A 20,263-nucleotide genomic window follows, 5' to 3' on the forward strand; every position below is an offset into this window, starting at 1 on the left:
TCGCCCCAGATTAAGCCGAGTGTGTCTCAGGATGTGTGTTCCGTTTTGTTCTTTCCCCTTAACGCTCCCTGTGCAACGTGTCTGGGGGGAGGAGGACAAGCTGGGTAGGGGAGGGGAAGGGAGGGAGGGGCAGCGGCGAGGAGCTGTCCGCCTTGCACGTTTCCAATCACATTACGTGAACAAATAGCAGAGGGGCGGCCGGGCCAGAACGGCTTGTGTAACTTTGCAAATGTGCCAGAAAGTTTAAAAATCTCTCCTCCTTCCTTCACTCCAGACACTGCCCGTTCGCCGGGGCCGCCACGCCGCTCCCCGTCGCCTTCCTGAAGGACTGAGAAAGAGAAGAGAGGAGAGTGCCACGTCTCACCAGCCGCCTTTACGGCAGAGGGTCTGCAGCCCACCCTAGGCATTGCTTGGTAGGGACTGAGATACCCGGGCGCCCAGCCCGCCTCCTCGGTTGAAGAGTTCTCCCTCCCTCACGTGACTTGAGCCCCGTTTTTTTTTTTTTTTTCCCCCCCTCCGAGCTACGTCTTCCCGGAGTGGGGACAGTCCAGGAAAGGGAGCAATGCGCTTCGCCTGGACCGCACTCCTCGGGTCGCTGCAGCTCTGCGCACTCGTGCGCTGCGCCCCGCCGGCCGCCAGCCACCGGCAGCCCCCTCGCGAACAGGCGGCGGCTCCCGGCGCCTGGCGCCAGAAGATCCAATGGGAGAACAACGGGCAGGTGTTCAGCCTGCTGAGCCTGGGCTCGCAGTACCAGCCGCAACGGCGACGGGACCCTGGCGCCACCGCCCCGGGGGCCGCCAACGCCACCGCCCCGCAGATGCGCACACCAATCCTGCTGCTCCGCAACAACCGCACCGCGGCGGCGCGAGTGCGGACGGCCGGCCCCTCTGCAGCCGCAGCCGGCCGCCCCAGGCCCGTCGCCCGCCACTGGTTCCAAGCTGGCTACTCGACGTCTGGGGCCCACGAGGCTGGGACCTCGCGCGCTGATAACCAGACGGCACCGGGAGAGGTCCCGACGCTCAGTAACCTGCGACCGCCTAACCGCGTGGACGTGGACGGCATGGTGGGCGACGACCCGTACAACCCCTATAAGTACACCGACGACAACCCCTATTACAACTATTACGACACGTACGAAAGGCCCAGGCCTGGGAGCAGGTACCGGCCCGGATACGGCACCGGCTACTTCCAGTATGGTAAGCACCCCCAGCCTCCGCTAACCCCCGCGCACCGTCACCCCAGCTCCGCGTCTCCCCGACGTGGCTGCCTGGGCGCGGCAGGCCTTGGTCCGTGCAGATCCCATCCCTCCCCCTGCGCCAGCCGAGGCAGCCCTGGAATTTGGTGCAAACCGCGCGCCCTGGCCCCTCCTGCTTCGTTTCCACTTTACTTTGCAGCCCCGGGCGTCCCCATTCTTCTGCTACCCGCAGCCCAACACCGCAGCCCAGTTGACTTAAGGGTGAGGAGTAAGGCACTTGGAGGGACCGGAGCCAGGGTGGGGGCCGCTAAATTGTCTCACTGCTTTGCCCATCCCCTGCTGACGTTTAGGTCTTCCGGACCTGGTGCCCGATCCCTACTACATCCAGGCTTCCACATACGTGCAAAAGATGGCCATGTACAACCTGAGATGCGCTGCGGAGGAAAACTGCTTGGCCAGGTACCAACTGGGATCTCCTCGGCCTAGCTCCCCCGTCTTGGTTCCAGGGGGCTCCTCAGGTGCTTGATCCTGACCACTCTTGTTCTGTGCAGACAAGGGTTAGGAAGTGGAACGTGATCTTTCGGGCATGCTGACCTGGGTGGAAAATTAAAATATGGAAGATTTCTGTCGGTTCTGACTTTCAAACCGTGGCATAAATCAGGGAGATTAAGCAAACCCTTAGCCTGGAGAGTGGAGGTCTCTGATTCTTTTTCCAAGATCCTTAAACTTTGGAGCCAACTGTTTCCAATGACGTTCTATTAAACTACTATACCGTGGAAAAAATACTGTAATGGAAGAGCTTGTTAAAACCCCCTCAAAACATCGGGGGCCACTTGGCCAGTGTGTCACCCATCAGTTGGATGTCGTTGTTTTCTTCTTTTGTTTGAAGTCACAATTAACTTAGTTGTTTTGGCATTACTTTAGCCAGAATAAGATCAGGAGCAAGAGCTTTGCTTTTGCATTAGTACTAAAATAAAATCTTAGCAGTTTGGGGAATGAAATTCCCTGAGTTTGCTGCTGGGAAACCAGCAGAGGGAGTAAAAGATGTTTTGATAAGACACACAATTTCTTTAAATGTAAAATAAGGTTATCAATAGAATTTGAATATATATTCACACAAAATATTTTACAAGACAGAAATGTTTATTTATTGTGTCAATTTCTTTCACTTCCTTTATAACTGTCAGGCTAAAAGAAGAGAAGAAATCCAAGCTCATCATTTCCATTCCACTAGAGTCTTGCATCACACACCATTGCATTCCCTATGGTAGTCTTACAGTAGTGCCATTGTTTTAAAGTTACTAAATTATTTATCTTATCTGGGTATACTCTTTCAGGGTTATTTCCCCAATTTACATCTTCTTTAACTGGGTGAGGAAAAAATGTATGTAAAATGCTCTAGTCTTTTGGAACTGATAACCTCGTTGGGAGAAAAGGGCAGTGAAATCTTGGAAGGTTTTGCTTGTAGTTATATTAGTTTAGTTTGTATTCTGTGAAAATCATAATGTTTCTCTTTATAAAATCACAGCTCAGCATACAGGGCAGATGTCAGAGATTATGATCACAGGGTGCTGCTAAGATTTCCCCAGAGAGTGAAAAACCAAGGGACATCTGATTTCCTACCAAGTCGACCAAGATATTCCTGGGAATGGCACAGTTGTCACCAGTAAGTGGATGGGACTCTTGGGTACTTTTGAGTTGCTTTTTCACTTTACAGGTGATTCTTTTTATGTTTTTTAAGAGTTAACTTTTTGTTGTAGTAGGGTATAGCTGATTAACAATGTGACAGTTTCACGTAAATAGCGAAGGGACTCAGCCATACATATACATATATCTATTCTCCCCCCCCAAACCCCTCCTATCCAGGCTGCCACATACTATTGAGCAGAGTTCCATGTGGTATACAATAGGTCCTTGCTGGTCATCCATTTTAAATATAGCAGTGTGTACATGACCATCCCAAACTCCCTAACTGTCCCTTCTTCTCCTGGCAACTGTAAGTTCATTTTCTAAATTACAGGTGATTCTTGATATGATAAATTCTTACACAAAGGAAGAAAATTGCTGTTATTTATACTTAGAATTTCTCTATATAACTTGACATAATCAAGGAAATCCATCTTTAGGATAATACATCAGTTACTATATATTGTTATCTTTTAAACTGGAAACTCTTTTAGGCCCAGCTTATTAAAACTGTCGATAAGATTACATCAGTTAGCTTCACTAGAATTTGGTCCCAGTGTACTACAGGTAGGGCTTTCCTGGTGGTCAGTGGTAAAGAATCTACCTGCAATGCAGGAGACTTGGGCTCAATCCCTGGGTTGTTAAGATTCCCTGGAGAAAGAAATGGCAACCCACTCCAGTATTCTTGCTTGGGAAATCCCATGGACAGAGGAGCCTGGTGGGTTGCAGTCCATGGGGTCGCAAAGAGTTGGGCATGTCTTAGCTACTACACCACCACCACTTCTACAGTATGACTTGGTAACTTGCTTAGGTGTTCATTGCCAGGAAATCCTGTTTTATGGTCTTAAAATTTCGACAGTTTGAGCCATTACTTTTTGTTCTCTTCTTATGTGAGAAAATGAACAGTTCAGCACCTTCACTTAAATGAAATGAAAAAAAGAAAAAGTGAGCAACTACTTTGCTGCTGAAGTAGATTTATGAATAAAAGTTTATACTAGTTAAATACGAATGGTGGATAAAACAGGCTTTTATTTCTCCTTTGCATTTTAGTACTGATTCAATGTGTGAGCATACAATTTCTAAAAATTTCACAGAAACCTCCCAAGAGAAGACTGCTCTTCCCTTTTGGAATGAAGCATCAGTAGTGGCAGCCAAAGGGGATATACTAGAGGACATACGACAAGTTCCACTTAAACAAAGAGGATTTACTGTCTCTATTTAATCTTCTAAGATAAAACAGGGTGGAATAAAAAAGCACAAGACTCTAAATAAGGCTTTTTTCCCACATACCAAAGCTAAAGCCTTACCATTTTGATAGATTTTTGTCCTGGAAAAAAAAAAAAATCTAGCATGGATCGAGCTTTAAGAAGCTCAACTTGATCCCAATTTTGATGCAAAAACAAATGTGGGAAGCAGTGTGTGTGTGTGTGTGGGGGGGGGTCATCTAGAATCCTCACTGCTGTCTCTGTATGTTGCTGACTGCTGTTTCTGTGTCGTGTGGGACGTCAGACATTACCACAGCATGGATGAATTCAGCCACTATGACCTGCTTGATGCCAGCACCCAGAGGAGAGTGGCTGAGGGCCACAAGGCGAGCTTCTGTCTTGAGGACACGTCGTGTGACTACGGCTACCACAGGCGGTTTGCGTGCACTGCCCACACACAGGTAGGATGGCGACCTGGAATCAGGAGCCCACACGCTTCAGAGAGAAAGCAGCCACCTGTTTGCTTTCCTCCTGCCATCTTTGTGAAAAACTTTTTTACTCAGGGGGTCATCTAGTCCAAACGGTACATTATTGGGAAAAGGAAAGTGACGGCTTGATGATCCAAATTACGTTTAAAAAGTATTCCATCAACACAGAAGGTCACGGTGGATACTTGCTATGTTCCACAATGAAGAGCAATAGTCTATTATCTGAAAAGATCGGAAGAGTTTCCCATTTTTGCACTCATCCTGTATTCTTTAACTCAACTGGTAAGTAACTATAGAAGAGAGATGTTTTGTCACCTGCAAAACTCTCTCTCCATCTGAGCTAAAAATAGAATGGTGGTTGGGGTTAGCAAAAGGACAGAAATAAGTTTCTTAAAAAGCACTTTAAAAAATGTCTCTTTTAATCATGCAGAGAAGAGCAGAAGGACAGTTTCTTTCTCCATGCATATATATTTAAACCTACGGTATAATTGATGTCAGATGTCCTTTGGATGGATTTTTAAAAATAGTGCTGTCCTAAGCAGTTTGCATGTCTTATAATGGGAAAATGTGTGTCAGTTAAAAGCCGTGCCAGTATTTCCATAAGAAACCCTAATTTGTAAAAGGACATTATAATTTTACTCCAGCGGAAATCTTGGCAGGGAGTAGTGAATATACGTAACTCAGGGCATAGAGGATCAGCAGCTGGCATCTTGGGAAGCAAATTCCAGGGCTGTGGCAGGAAGCTTTCTGGTGACCTAAATATTATCATTCCTTCTTTCTCTGGGCTTAAAACATCATAGCAATTGGAAGGCGAAAGGTTCAGTTCCTCTCACCCTGGGGCAGCGCTTACTCTAAGAAAAAGAAGATGTAACCTCACATTACACGTATGTTTGTGTAAAGATTCCCTTTTCACCCAGTGATCCCTACGTCCCACAGCACCTGCCAGTGCAGGGTACCTTGAGTTGACTCTCTTCACTTAGAAGAGGCACTCTGAACAGCTCAATGCTCAAATATTTGAATCTAAGACTATAGGCAGCATGTGACTCCCCCAACTCCTTGGCTGGTGACCCTACTTCATTTTATGTGGTAGCTTTCTTATTAATTATCCTCCATTTTATATCCTATTTAACCACTATTCACTAGATCTTACACTGCAAATGACTAATGTATTTGTGTTTTTCACTACACTGGTTGTCTCTTGAACATGGGCTTCCTTTAAAGGGAAAAATTTTCTTCACAAAGCCTCAGTGTTGACTTAGTTATATTATGGCCCTTTAAAATGTATCCAAATATAAAACTAGATATAACTTCTTTATATTTATACTCTCATATAAATTCCTGGACTTCCCTTCCCTCAGCTGGGTAAAGAATCCATATGCAATGTGAGAGATCTGGGTTCGATCTGTGAGTTGAGAAGATCCCCTGCAGAAGGGAAAGGCTACCCATTTCAGTATTCTGTCCTGGAGAATTCCATGGACTGTATAATCCATGGGGTTGCAAAGAATTTGCGTATTAAATCTATATGAAGCTAGAAATTACATTAACCTCATTCATTTATGTAATAGTTCAGTTCAGTTCAGTTCAGTTCAGTCGCTCAGCCGTGTCCGACTCTTTGAGACCCCATGAATTGCAGCATGCCAGGCCTCCCTGTCCATCACCAATTCCCGGAGTTCACTCAAACTCACATCCATCGAGTTGGTAATGCCATCCAGCCATCTCATCCTCTGTCGTCCCCTTCCGTCCCCTTCTCCTCCTGCCCCCAATCCTTCCCAGCATCAGAGTCTTTTCCAATGAGTCAACTCTTCGCATGAGGTGGCCAAAGTACTGGAGTTTCAGTTTTAGCATCATTCCTTCCAAAGAAATCCCAGGGCTGACCTCCTTTAGAATGGAATGGTTGGATCTCTTTGCAATAGTTACGTTTGGCTAAAACCAAATAGTTAATTTATATAGTCTTGGCTGTGGTTCTACATTTTTTAAGTTTTTAAAGTTTGAATACAGGAAATGCCTGTTTGCTTACTGCCCTGAAAACCCCCCTTTTTTTGTTTGCCAGTTCAAATAATCAAAACTTATACTTAAATTCTGCCATCTGAGTAAGATAGAGTGCCAATGTCAGCATTCTTTAAAGTGCTCTTGTTCACTTGAAGGTAAGATAAGCATTATTTAAACCAGTTTTAAATAGGTATCTAATTTGGTGAATCCCTTACAGTGCCATGAAGGTGGTACTAGTAGAAGAAGTAGCAACGATAATAGCTAACACTGAGTATATACTCTGTGCCAGAATAAGAATTATGTGCTGGAAATCAGAAACTGAAAATTCTTCACAATATATTGACTACGCAGCATAAGGTTAATCAATGATTACAGGTTGGCACGGACCCGCGTGGGAAAACAGTTTTCATTGCAGTGGCACAGGTCCTTTCTGAGTCTGGCCTGTCTGTACGGTTGTGTACTGTATGAGAACACAGAGCCCCTCCGTTCTTCCCAAATCGAGGCCTAGGCAAACCAGCACTGGTCCAGCATGCTCCAGACGATTCTGCCCTCTCTCTGGTGGCCAAGGTGATCTTAAGCACCAAGCAATACTGAGTTTAAATGACTGCAGCCTATTCTTTTAAATTTACTTTGACTAGTATTAGAATGAAAATACAACAGTGAAAACTTCTGATAAAGAATCTGTGGAATCAAGAATATACCTATGGATTCCAATTTGAGCAAATTTCTCCAGACTAACTTGCTGGAGGGCAAGAACCGTATCTTAGTGGTGTTTTTCTCCTCTCAGCCACTAGAAGGCACTCATTTACTACTGAAGTGAGTATCTGAGCAAGTAGAGTTGACGTGGCATTCATCCCTTTAACACAACAACAAAATATTCAGTGATGATGTGAGAAAGATTACAGCGTGGTGGTTACAAACAGGGACCTTGGACCCCAAATGCCTAAACTCAAAACCAGCTCAGCCACTTACCAGCTATTTATTCTTGGATGATCTATTTGACCTTATACAGCCTTAGTTTCTTCATTCATAAAATGTGTTAATACTACCTTCTGCCTTGTGTAGTTGTGAGAATTAAATTTTTATATATATATATAAAACATGCTTAAAATTGCTCCTGGCACATAATACATACTTCATAAGTGTTAACTATTCAAAAATGCAATAAGACTCCATCCTTAGGGAGCTTACAATCTCTAGTAGATTCATTCTTATATAGGATGATTTTAATATAGAGAATAGAAGGATAAATAGCATAAAATGTATACATAAATTGAGTATCATGGGCTTTCAGAGTATAGCAAGGTAATTTCCAAGAACAGAAATTGGAGAGAGTTCCACTGATAGGACGACATTTGAGCTAAATTGATTATTATGTGGCCTTTATTCCTGAACTGGTAATATTCAAGGATTTTGGTGGAGGCCTATTTTGTCACTTAAGATTGTATTTATCACTAGTGATTTATTACAATTTTAAGCGAGATGTACTACTACTTATATTAGTCCTGTATTTTTTTTAGCTGGAGGTGCTATAAGGCTGAGTAATATATACTTCTCAAAGGAGATGCAATATAAGTATAGTTTTATGTCAAACTCTTGTAAGTACTAAATTAAAATTTAATTTGCAAATAATAAGCATATTCTTTAGCACACTCTAACCATATACCATCCTTTTAATTTTTGAATTTTATTTGTTTCAGGGCTTGAGTCCTGGCTGCTATGATACCTATAATGCAGACATAGACTGTCAATGGATTGATATCACTGATGTCAAACCTGGAAACTATATTCTCAAGGTAGAGAACTTTGAATATGTACCCATAATGTATTTAAATTGCAACTCAGTGGGCTTACTCTCTGGAGTCAAATGTTAAATATTCATGGTCCTGCAAGCAATTATACATCTTCTAGAACTACTTTTAAACTAACCTAGATATATTTTAAAAATTCTTATTTGAAAGAACTTTATGGAAAAAGATCCAGCCTCCTTCAAAAACTCCAGACTTGAAGCACATGCCTAACTTACAGCCTCTTCCTTGCCTGATTTAGTTGAATTATGCTGCCTCTATTTTAGGCTCCATCCTGGAAAGAGGAAAAAAATTAACCTGTAAACACTGCTGATGAAATCTGAAACACGGATGATGTTTGTTTTGCCTAGGTCAGTGTGAATCCCAGCTATTTGGTGCCTGAGTCAGACTATTCCAATAATGTCGTCCGCTGTGAAATTCGCTACACAGGACATCACGCATATGCCTCGGGCTGCACAATTTCACCGTGAGTCCCATTTGCCTAGCTAAGTAATTCTCTTGATGATAAGTTTTAATTCATTGATAGGCATTCTACACATACATCTGTTTTCACTACTACTGCAGCGTCCTTGTAAAATAGGTCAAAGGTAGAAAATGAGAGAGAGTCTGCACTATCATATAATTGGAGCTGATCCTTTTTTGATAATGCTAGAAAACAGAGTCACAGATTTGATCCCTGGAAGATCCCCTGGAGAAGGAAATGGCAACCCATTCCAGTATTCTTGACTGGGAGATCCAATGGACAAAGGAGCCTGGTGAGCTATATAGGCCACGGGATTACAAAAGAGATATATACAAATAAGGGACTAAACAAAAACAACAAGAGAATGGAGGAGGAGATATGCTCAGGTTTTTAATCACCCTGAAACTTAGCTTTTAAGACAAGACACAGAACACATGTATTTACCCACAAAGCCTGTGTGGCAGCTGAATCTGTAAAATATACAGTGTGGGTGACCTTGTGGGGGTCCAAAGAGTTGGGTTTCTGGCCTCTTCCTCATAGTCCATGAAGGAGCCCTGAAAAAATTCCTAGAATTCTTCAAAATACATTTTGAAAGTCACTGCCTTAGAGTACACAACTGAAGAGGTCAGACCAGCTGCTCTGTAGAAATCAAGATTCCACACATTTGAGTTCTATAAACACAAGTAATAAGGAAATGCCTTGCAAAAGAAGGGCTGTGAGGAGATGCCTTCATAATTTCTCTAGTCCTAAAGCCCTTCTTTGGATGACATTTTAGAAGGAATCCCAGCAGTTGTGATAGACGTGGTGCTTTGACGAGAGTAATGGAAGAAAGTTGGGCAGTTTTGCCTTCGTGTGTCTCTGTCCCACCCTGACCTGAGGCACTGCCTGCCCTAGTGATGCTGGGTTATAGATTCTAACTCATATGCCACCTGGGAGGGATACATTCCCAACAATAAAATACCATTAGAGTGATACTGAACACAAGCCAGGTTTGCTGTGATGTGAGAGAGGCACTAGTTAGTAGAAAGGTGTCTAACAGAACCACACTGGAAACTTAATAGAAATTTTTCCCTGTTACACAAACCAGGGCAATGATTACTGCACACGAACCTGTAGTTTGTGGGCTTTCTGAACTAACTCCACATGAACCTATCTGGTTGTGCATATTTTATCGACTACTCGGGGGCTAATGGCCAGGGGAACAGTGGAGCTTAAAGCAGCCCATGCTGTGCACTGTGGACTGGGCTACATTCACCTTGGAGAGGAGCCTTTTCCTTATTCCATAAAGGAGCAAAGCCTGTGTTTTTTACGTGTGATCATAGCATTAGAGACATATGTAGTCTATGAGAAACAAAGGTGTAGGACTGAAAGATTATCAAATAAATTCTTCTTCTGAACATGCCTGAAATACAGAAAACCTGGCTGGGTTTATGGCCCACACTGTGTGGAACTGATCACAGTATAACTGAAAATCCCCAGAAAAGGAATATAACAATGTAAAATTATTAATTTCTCTTAATTTTTATAATTCCATAATTTATTCACTCATTATTTATTTACTGGCACTTTTTTGATACAATGCTTAAATTCCATGGGGGGGGGGGGTTGTGCTAAAATAAAATGCATTAGAAACAGGAGGACCTCTGCGATGATAAGCTAAGTGACCCTCAGGTACAACTGCTGACCTCCTATGAGGAAAAAGTCAGAGAGGTGATTCTATTGCTGTATAGAAAGTGACTTTCTTGTTTATCATCAGCAGAATCATTGGGTTGGATACTGATAGACATTTAGAGCAAATAAAAACTGTTACTCTGTTCCAGCAGGGAGTTTCTTTCCCTTTTTTCATTTTAGCCAGTTGTCATTGACTATGAATTATAAGAGTGGTTGATGAAAAACTTTAATGACCAATACGGATCAGATGAAAATATGCAAGTTAAAGGACTCATAGGTAGTGATTTGTAATTAAATAACAATCTCATACATGTCTATGAGTGGAAAATAATGGGAGAGGTACAAAAACCTCGACTTAAACCCCCACCTTTAGGAGAATGATACCCGCTTCTTGTATTTTGACTCTCAGTTCCACCTCCCTTGATAGGGATCAGAGTTCAGAGGAAAGAGAAATTTTCTCTGGCTGTGGCTTTAGGACAGCACTTGAATTGGGCCTTGAGGGCTGAGGAGGACTGCACTGGGGAGAGTTAAGGAGGGCCATGCTAGGAGGAGTCAACATCACCCGCAACTACATGGCAAGACGAAACTGCAGGGCATGTTTGGAAAAGCAAGTTAGCCTGGCTAAGGCATAAATTTCATGGGCAAGAAGAATGGAAAGGTTGGGACGAGATCAAAGTGAGCACTGAAGAGCAAGCTGAAAAGTCTCAGCTTCATCCTGGTGACCATGGGGAGTCTCTGAGGTTTCCTGAGCAAGGTGTGTATCTTGCCTAAAGCCACATGGTCGCTCAGCGACTCTGTAAGCAGCAGCGTGTGTGTGATTCCCTTGGTAATGTTATTGTAATAAAAAAAAAAAACCCACAAAACTCTTAAAGACATATCTTTTAGTTCACTGGTTGTTTTTCATGCTAATCAAATATCTGAGTGTGTTCTGTGTGTTTGTGTTCGTCGCTTCAGTCGTGTCCGACTGTTTGTGACCCTGTGGACTATAGCCCGCCAGGCTCCCCTGTCCATGGGATTTCCCAGGCAAAAATACTGGAGTAGGTTGCCATTTCCTTCTCCAGGGGATCTTCCTGAACTAGAAATTGAACCTGGGTCTCTTGCATTGCAGGAAGATTCTTTACCATCTGAGCCACTAGGTATTGGTGTGTAAAAACACCCAGTAAGGAAGTGTGTGCCTTGGGTATATCCCCTCTCTCTCATTTTCCTTACTGTAAACCCAATGAATGATCCAGGTGACTCTGGACTCAGTTCAGTTCTAAGATACCATCATTAAATTATTTTTTCACAGAAACTACTTGGGAATAAATTCACAGAAATTATTTAGAAACTGATGGTTTATAATCTGGACTAAGTGATTCTTATTTCACGTACATATGGATCAGTGATCCCAGTATAAATACAGTATTTGATTTACTGGCTTTGACCCAGTCTTGGCCTGTTAGTGTTAACATTCTATATTCAGAACCTTGCTGGGAAACAGCCAATGCAGGACAGTATGAAGGTCATGAACCTGCTTCTTGGTGGGCCTGCCACACTAGCTGCCTAGAGTCAACTCACTTGGCGAGGACTGGTGGTCCTGTAAGCCCTGCTTTATTCTTACATGTTTCAGAGGGTGTTTCTTTTAACTCTAAACATCAAGTTTGTAGGTATCAGGCATAAATTTTCTCCTATTGACATAGTCACCATCTTCAAATCATGTATTAAATAATGTATTAATGGATAATTTCAGAAGGTGACTGTTACATAGGTGGAGGGAAATTGTCATATATATATATAATTTTTTTTAAGGTGACTTTAAACTTGTCTACTATACTCTATTCAGAGTATCATCAGGTTAATAACTTGTTTTATTTTGTTTCCTTAATCTAGGTATTAGAAAGCAAGCCAAAACTCCCAAAGGATATATCAGTGCCTGGTGTTCTGAAGTGGAAAAAAATAGATTAACTTCAGTAGGATTTATGTATTTTGAAAGAGAGAACAGAAAACAACAAAAGAATTTTTGTTTGGACTGTTTTATAACAAAGCACATAACTGGATTTTGAACATTTCAATCGGCATTATTTGGGAAATTTTTATTATTATTCACATTACTTTGTGAATTAACACAGTGTTTCAATTCTGTAATTGCACACTTGGCTCTTTCAGAGAAATCCAGATTTCTTATGCTTCTTCTGAAATTATAGTGCAAAAGGAAAAGAAAATTCAATGAGTGAGTCAAAATTATTTTAAACTGAGACTTTTCTAAAGTTCTAAAACTTTAGTGAAACTTAATAATAACTGGCTTATATATGTCCTAGCATAGATCACTTTAGAAATGAAGCTCCTACTGTTTAAATAGATATGGACACATTTGGTACTGAGGGAGGAACAAACAGGTTACCATTGGTGTCAAGATGTTACTATATAGCAGAGAAATGGCAATATATGTATTCAGATAGTTACATCCCTATATAAAATTTGTTTACATTTTAAAAATTAGTAGATAAACTCCTTTCTTTCTGTCAAATGTACAAGTTCATTCTGACTTAAGTCAGCTTTTGTTTTGGAACGAATTAAGTAATTGAGCTGCCCAACTTGTGTCTGACATTTGTTGATGCGCCCCTCTATTCTTTAATTTTACTATGGGCAGAGACCTTTTCAGTGACATTCTTAAAATTACTGTTCTGGGGATCTGCTAGACATAGGACAACTGTATCAGTGGGAAGTCATTCTGATGATAGATGCGATACATTCAAAGATAGTATGCATTTTAGTATCTTTAACTATTAGCCAAAAAAACTCCCTTGCTGACATAAAAATCATACAAAAAAGTCCCCCAGGCCACAACTGTCTCTAAAATACTTAGAAATATTAGTGAGAAACAGGATTTTCAACTTTTCTACACTTTTTTAAATGATCAGCTTTAAAAAGAGTAAGACTAACATTTTTTAAATTATCCAGAATAGATGACATAATGTATATGAATACACAAACATTCTAGGTCATCCAGGAATCAGTCATACGTGTTTTTTTTGTGTGTGTATCTGAAACATAATACAAACTAGCAAAGCACATAGCATTACATGCTTGAGACATTGGTGAATAAGGGGGACAAAAAAAGAACAGCTTTCTGCAAAACCAAGGAGTGTGTTGCATAATGAGACAGCTGTGATTTTATTTTAAACTGTGAAACCATGTGCCACATCAGAATTTGGAGAATTTCTTTTTTTCCTAGATTCAAAAGATGGAGAAAGAGATCAAATTACACTTTTAAAGTTAGTGGTGCTGAAGCAGAAGTTTTCCTCTCTTAACCAGTATTAAAATCCCAAGCAAGGTATTTCCAGTGCCAAGACACATTAGGTAGAATTTTAAAATGAGTGGCATCCCTATATTGTGTCATACAGTTGTAAAGTTAGCACCAACTACCAACCATTCTTCACTCACCGAGTGCTTTGCACTGTAAGAAGGGCTAGAGGTGGGCAGTCGTCAGGGGAGATAGAGCGGGCTGCAGGAGCCTCATCTGCCAGGCACACACTTACCATGAGACAACACAGACAGCTTGATAGAGACCCAGAATTTCCATTGAGCTAGTATCTGAGCTATGGAATAGCTTCTTTGATGTACCTCTTTGCCTTCGATCGCTTTTAGTTTTAAGATTGTAGAACGATCCTTTAAAATTATAATCTTTTCTAATAGAGATATTTTAATATACTTGCTTTTTTAAAAAACAAAAACTACTGTCAGTATAATACTGAGCCAGACTGGCATCTACAGATTTACGACCTATCATTTCATCAAGATTCTTACCCCTATACTAAAAGCTAGCTAATATCATGGCCTTTGGATACATATGAGATGTGTTTACTATCATTCCATTGGCCTGCCATCTGCCTGTAAATCCATCATTTTAGGGCCGAAAATATGCTAGGGACTAACATGCTAGGCATTAGGATATGAAAAAGGCTGTCCCTAACCTCATTAAGTATTCAAAATGTCATTATTACTCATTAGGTTCAACTATCTCATTTTTAACATCATAAGTACATGTCTAAAAAATTTCTATTTAAAGCACTATTGTTTTTCATGACCATATTTTATTAAAAAATAAGTTTAAAATGAATACATATATACATGTATGTGTTACTAATAATTAAAACTATCTTTCCAATCCCTGAAATCTCTGCCTTTTAAATATAACACGTACTATTTCATTGATTTGGGGAAAAAAATTCAATTAAAAGGTTAAAGAGTCTCACTTATTCCTTAAATATTCCTCCCCACCCCTAATCACTCCTAAACACTCTCAAATAACTCACAAATATTGATTTAATGCTCAGTATTTTTGAACCTCAAAGAATCTCTTCTCTGAATAACCACCAAAACTCACAGATAATGATTAGTTGGTAAAATGTATCCATTAATAAAAAACATAATCCAGCCTTACCAAACTCTAAATTAAAAAATCTTTTAAGTAGGAAATAGAAATAAAACAAAGAATTTTGAGTATTGAAAAGAGACTGGTTTTAAAACACAGACTGTGAAAAAATAGGAAGATAACTTATTGAGTCTCCCACATGCCATATTAGTGGCCTCATAATTATTCAGACCACAGTTTGTATTAAAGATGTCTTGCCTTCTAAGGCTAGGATTCAGTCTCACATAACTTTCCTATTTCCAGGAAATCTTTATATTTTTACATAATGACATTCACAATTGCTAATTATTAGATATTATTTTTAATAATGAAGAACAAATGTTTTCTTTTTTCTCCTTGACCTCATAGGAGATCATCACACTCATAATCTCAATATTCAGACTGTAGAGGAAATGCAGTTCATTAAAATCATGGTACTAAGAATTTCTCTTTACCAAATTATGTTAAAATACTGAACTTCTGATCAGAAGACATTTTGTTTTAAAAATAACTTGTTTTGATACTAACAGTATAACTAATAAGTAAAACTACCCTTTTCTATATATTACAATCAATAGCCACACTTCATTCCCAGCTACCGAAAGTCTTGGGCCACTTCTGAATGCTTAAAGCATGTCATTTATCCTTCTAATCAAAATGGTGCTGAATTATTTCAACTTGAATGTAAAATGTGTTGTCTTAGCTCACAGGATATAAACATTTAATATATAACTGCTTGCTATGAACTACGTAACATGTGATTTGGTATTGTAATGTTTTTAATGAAGTTTTAGTTTCTTCCAAATTTTTCAGGAATACTAGTTGTAAAACATTTTTAACTTTTTTTTGAAGAGCTCTTATTTTAAATGCCCAGACACTGGCTTTATAATCTTCTTTAGACTCTCACATTCTTTTATTATATGCCTATACTATGATTGCAAGATTATGTAAAAATGCCTTGAATAAATGATTTCAAGTGTCTAGAGTGGTCATTTGTTGTTACATATAAATGAATGATATGAATTTCACTTAGATTAAGATCTTAAAGCCATGTGTATGGTTGGTGATTTTGCTTAATTGCCTTTTATATTAACAAACTGTTTATCAAGCTCACACGACTTGAAACTTGTCTATAATGGATAAAAATCTAGCTGATATTTTAAAAAGAAACTATCATACCGGAACAGATTCTAACTTTTGTTATCATTACCAACCACTTCCAAGGATGCGGAACAGGCACAGAAAGAATAACTCTGTTTTGATTCGCCTCTCTTTTGATCTGCATTTCTTAGAAATACTCATGAGCATATGTGCACCCAGGGGACACATCTGGCTCAAGATACAAATTATTTATATGAAGAGAAACATTGCTATCACAGTAATCCTTCTTTAAATGTGTACCAGATTAACTTGAAGCTAGTAGCCTAAGAAGACAAACAGGCCCCAAACTGTAAGCACGTGTTTTGGGAGAACAATAATTAATCCACAAACAATTTACCTTTAAGGAGCTCTTGCAGGTAAACTAGACGTAGGCTTGTGGCTGGCAGTTTTCATTTTTGACAGTAGTAGGACATAGCGACACTGGAAGCCACCGATTTCCTGCTTTCCTCACCTGCTCAAGGAAAGGTGTTAGTGTAAAAGATGATTACTTTGGTGTCACCCAGTGTTCGCTGTTTCAGGCACTGTTCATTATTATTAGTTCATTAATCAAACATACATTCTAAGTAGTCACAGTCCCTCTAGAGTGGGTACAATTCAATGGCAGAAAAAGTGGGGAATGAAAACCTCAGGAAAAAACACAGCAAAATATTAGTGTTCTGGAAGAACTGCGGCTGTAATGAGAGAGTTGGGTGAGAGTAACAGTAATCAGCTGTACCCCCTCTCCCTTGCAGTATTATCTTAGTGTTTTCACCATTCTTTTTAATCCATTATATAGAAAAATTTACACGTGGTTGATGCTGGGGTGAGAGGCAAGAGTGGCGCAACTCATCCCTGACGTTTCTGCGCCTGAGTCCAAGAGCATCAGCAACTGGGTTAAATTTGCTTTGCAGATGAGAGATCTGAGGGGACGAAGTAAGAGGAATGGGATGGAAAACACATACGTGGTGCAACTTCTTCACTAATTTAGGCAACTAGTTCTCCAGAAAGTGACCTACAATGTCAAGATTTTCTCCAAGGCTCAGGCTGACCAGAGATGACTTTTTGTCCACAGGGAGTTATCCTGTTACTCTTTCAGAGTTTGAGAAGACTTATCAGGAGCTAAGCATACAAAGCGTTATTTTCCACCCCTTGCTCCCCAATTTTCTAAAAGGAATACTTCTGTGTATTAGAAACTATAGGATTAGAGTCTACAGGATTCCACAATTTAGCAACAGGTGGTCCTCTGTGTTTTTTTTCTCTTTTGATGATCAAGAGGCCAATAAGAGTTTTAACCTCAAACAGTAGTCTCATTTGAATGTGCTTAGAAAAACATCTTAGGGTTAAGAGTTTGCCTTATCAGAATATTCTAGATTTTCATTCAATACTTCCATTATGAAGTTATCTAAAGTTGGTTGTCATCAATAAATATGTTCCTTTCACTGCAGTAAAATTAAGGTAACAGTTCCTTAATATCATCAAATTAGCAGTCAAATTTCACCAATTGTCTTACATTTTTTTTTTAAGTTGATTTGTTTGATTCAGGATCAAACAAGGACACACTGACTTAGTTATGTGTTTTCAGTTCAGTTCAGTTGCTCATTTGTGTCCAACTCTTTGGGACCCCATGAATCGCAACACGCCAGGCCTCCCTGTCCATCACCAACTCCCGGAGTTCACTCAGACTCACGTCCAACGAGTCTGTGATGCCATCCAGCCATCGCATCCTCTGTCGTCCCCTTCTCCTCCTGCCCCCAATCCCTCCCAGCATCAGTGTCTTTTCCAATGAGTCAACTCTTTGCATGATGTGGCCAAAGTACCGGAGTTTCAGCTTTAGCATCTTTCCTTCCAAAGAACACCCAGGACTGATCTCCTTCAGAATGGACTGGTTGGATTTCCTTGCAGTCCAAGGGACTCTCAAGAGTCTTCTCCAACACCACAGCTCAAAAGCATAAATTCTTCAGCGCTCAGCTTTCTTCACAGTCTAACTCTCGCATCCATACATGACCACTGGAAAAACCATAACCTTGACTAGACGGACCTTTGTTGGCAAAGTAATCTCTGCTTTTCAATATGCTATCTAGGTTGGTCATAACTTTCCTTCCAAGGAGTAAGTGTCTTTTAATTTCACGGCTGCAGTCACCATCTGCAGTGATTTTGGAGCCCCCCAAAATAAAGTCTGACACTGTTTCCACTGTTTCCCCATCTATTTCCCATGAAGTGATGGGACCAGATGCCATGATCTTCGTTTTCTCAATGTTGAGCTTTAAGCCAACTTTTTCACTCTCTTTCACTTTCATCAAGAGGCTTTTTAGCTTCTCTTCACTTTCTGCCATAAGGGTGGTGTCATCTGCGTATCTGAGGTTATTGATATTTCTCCCAGCAATCTTGATTCCAGCTTGTGCTTCTTCCAGCCCAGCATTTCTGATGATGTACTCTGCATATACGTTAAATCTCTTTAAAATCTATATATTTCCCTTTTATCATTTTTTTGTCTTACTATTAAAGTGTGTGATTTTTTTTTTTTTTTAATAGAACACCTACTATCTTGTAGAATTTTCCACATTCTAGATTTTTGAAGACTGGATCCTGGTGGTGTCATTTAATGTTAATACATTCTTCTGTTCCTTGTATTTCCAATAAAACATCAAATCTGGAGGCTTGACCAGATGTGGGTTAGGTTTGTTTTGGGGGAGCAACAAGACATGATAGATGGTGGTGCATCCTTCATAACTCTACCATATGAGGAAGCCCAGAATGTCTCTACCATCTATCTTTTTGTGATGTTAAAAATGATTAGTGGGCTCAGCATTGTCAATCTGATACATCCACTACAGAAATCCCCCAAAGATTCTTACCTACTCATTTTAGCAGTCATTGATGATCACTGCTAGATTCATTATCAAATTTCCATATTAGGCAATTTTCTAAAAAAAAAGAACTGCTGAGTATTCCATAATGCTATACATGCTTTTTAATTTGAACTGAACTGTTTATTTCATTAATGCACTTTACTAAATTAAATAACATTTAATATGAAATTTAATAACTGATCTTTATTTCCCCTCCTTTTAGTAATTTGAGATAGTTCTGGAACCTTATAAAAGACATTCAAGGTACTGTGCTCTTTCACAAGAAAAGCCAAAACGTTGTTTTTGGAGCTGTTTTTCCCATGTGTGTGTATATTTTTCTCCCATTATTGTTAAAGATAATTTTAACCTTACACAAATGATCTGTTGATTTGAAATATCATGGGAAAACTTTGACTTAGAACATTTTCAAAGAGGTTAGTTACTGGAAATACAAAAAAGCAAAGGATACTTGGCAAGGTGGTTATAGTACATGCTTCAAATCTCTACACAAGTACATAGCTTTCTCCATCCTCAGATTTTTCAATTTCCAATTGAGTTTCTCAATTTCCTGTAAATTAAAATTTAAGAACCTTAAATGACATTCAAGGCCTTCCTTTAGCCTTAATTCTCCACTTCATCAGTTTCGTATCTACCACGTTTCGGTATTCTCTTCTCTAGCCAAACTAGACAACTGACTATTCCCCTTACTCCTCCTGTCTCTCCAGGAGTCAAGTACTTCCCTGGGGTACACATGGGGAGTTTACTTCTCTCCTAAGGTGTTTCGTTTCTTTTTATTAACAAATTCGCATATATTCATGCTCTCTTACTAGACTTGTAGAGGACAGCTACTCTTTCTTGGCTAACACCATGTCTTTCTACTGTTTAAGAGATATTAGCACATTGATTTCCTTTTGGGGGAATACTTTGCCCACATTGCATTGCTAACCATGATATCCTACAACAAGCAGGACACAGCTCCAGATCCCATGTTCAGTGAATTAAAGGACACCATCTCCCTAAAATGTTAATTGTCAGCAAAGTAACTAAAAGATTGACAATGCTTATAAGTGATTAATTGGAAGTCAGATGAGTTTCTCAAGAATAGTTATTATTTACTGAGTGCCTGCGAAGGAACCCTATATGTATGCAATCCATGCAGTATTTATTTTGTTGTTTTCAGGGTTTTTCTCACCTTTTCTTTCTCACTTAGCCTCAGTTGGTCATTTCTTTACTCCCAGTTCATACTCACTTAGGAACAAACATTCAAAAAAACCTCACTCCTAAAGTGCCTGATGAGTTCTTCTAGCCATACTTGTAGGGTTGTTTTCTCTGGCCTCAAATAAAACAGGAACTGGGAGAAAAAGAAAAGTAGAATA

The 20,263-nt window shown here is 40.0% G+C and overlaps 1 protein-coding gene across 2 annotated transcripts; it reads left to right on the forward strand.

Moving 5' to 3' along the window:
- Positions 1–272: 272 nt before the first annotated feature.
- On the forward strand, positions 273–15,879 carry LOX (lysyl oxidase). Of its 2 annotated transcripts, XM_027969995.2 has the most exons (7): positions 273–1,196; positions 1,546–1,654; positions 2,724–2,861; positions 4,391–4,547; positions 8,264–8,359; positions 8,722–8,837; positions 12,375–15,879. In XM_027969995.2, the coding sequence occupies exons 1-7, from the start codon at positions 563–565 to the stop codon at positions 12,379–12,381; spliced, it is 1,257 nt and encodes a 418-aa protein (XP_027825796.1). In that variant the 5' UTR covers positions 273–562; the 3' UTR covers positions 12,382–15,879. The 2 variants fall into 2 exon arrangements, with proteins under 2 accessions (XP_027825796.1, XP_014951438.2); XM_015095952.3 differs by lacking the exon at positions 12,375–15,879 and having other exon boundaries at positions 8,722–8,841.
- The last annotated feature ends 4,384 nt before the right edge of the window (positions 15,880–20,263 follow it).

This window comes from Ovis aries, chromosome 5, assembly GCF_016772045.2.
Source record: "Ovis aries strain OAR_USU_Benz2616 breed Rambouillet chromosome 5, ARS-UI_Ramb_v3.0, whole genome shotgun sequence".
Classification (NCBI taxonomy): domain Eukaryota; kingdom Metazoa; phylum Chordata; class Mammalia; order Artiodactyla; family Bovidae; genus Ovis; species Ovis aries.

Bases quoted from the DNA above. Each gene is read 5' to 3' on its own strand.
- LOX (XM_027969995.2), top strand. From the start codon at position 563: ATGCGCTTCGCCTGGACCGCACTCCTCGGGTCGCTGCAGCTCTGCGCA. The intron at 1,197-1,545 runs GTAAGCACCCCC...GCTGACGTTTAG, and splicing joins CACCGGCTACTTCCAGTATG to GTCTTCCGGACCTGGTGCCC. The intron at 8,360-8,721 runs GTAGAGAACTTT...TGTTTTGCCTAG, and splicing joins CTGGAAACTATATTCTCAAG to GTCAGTGTGAATCCCAGCTA.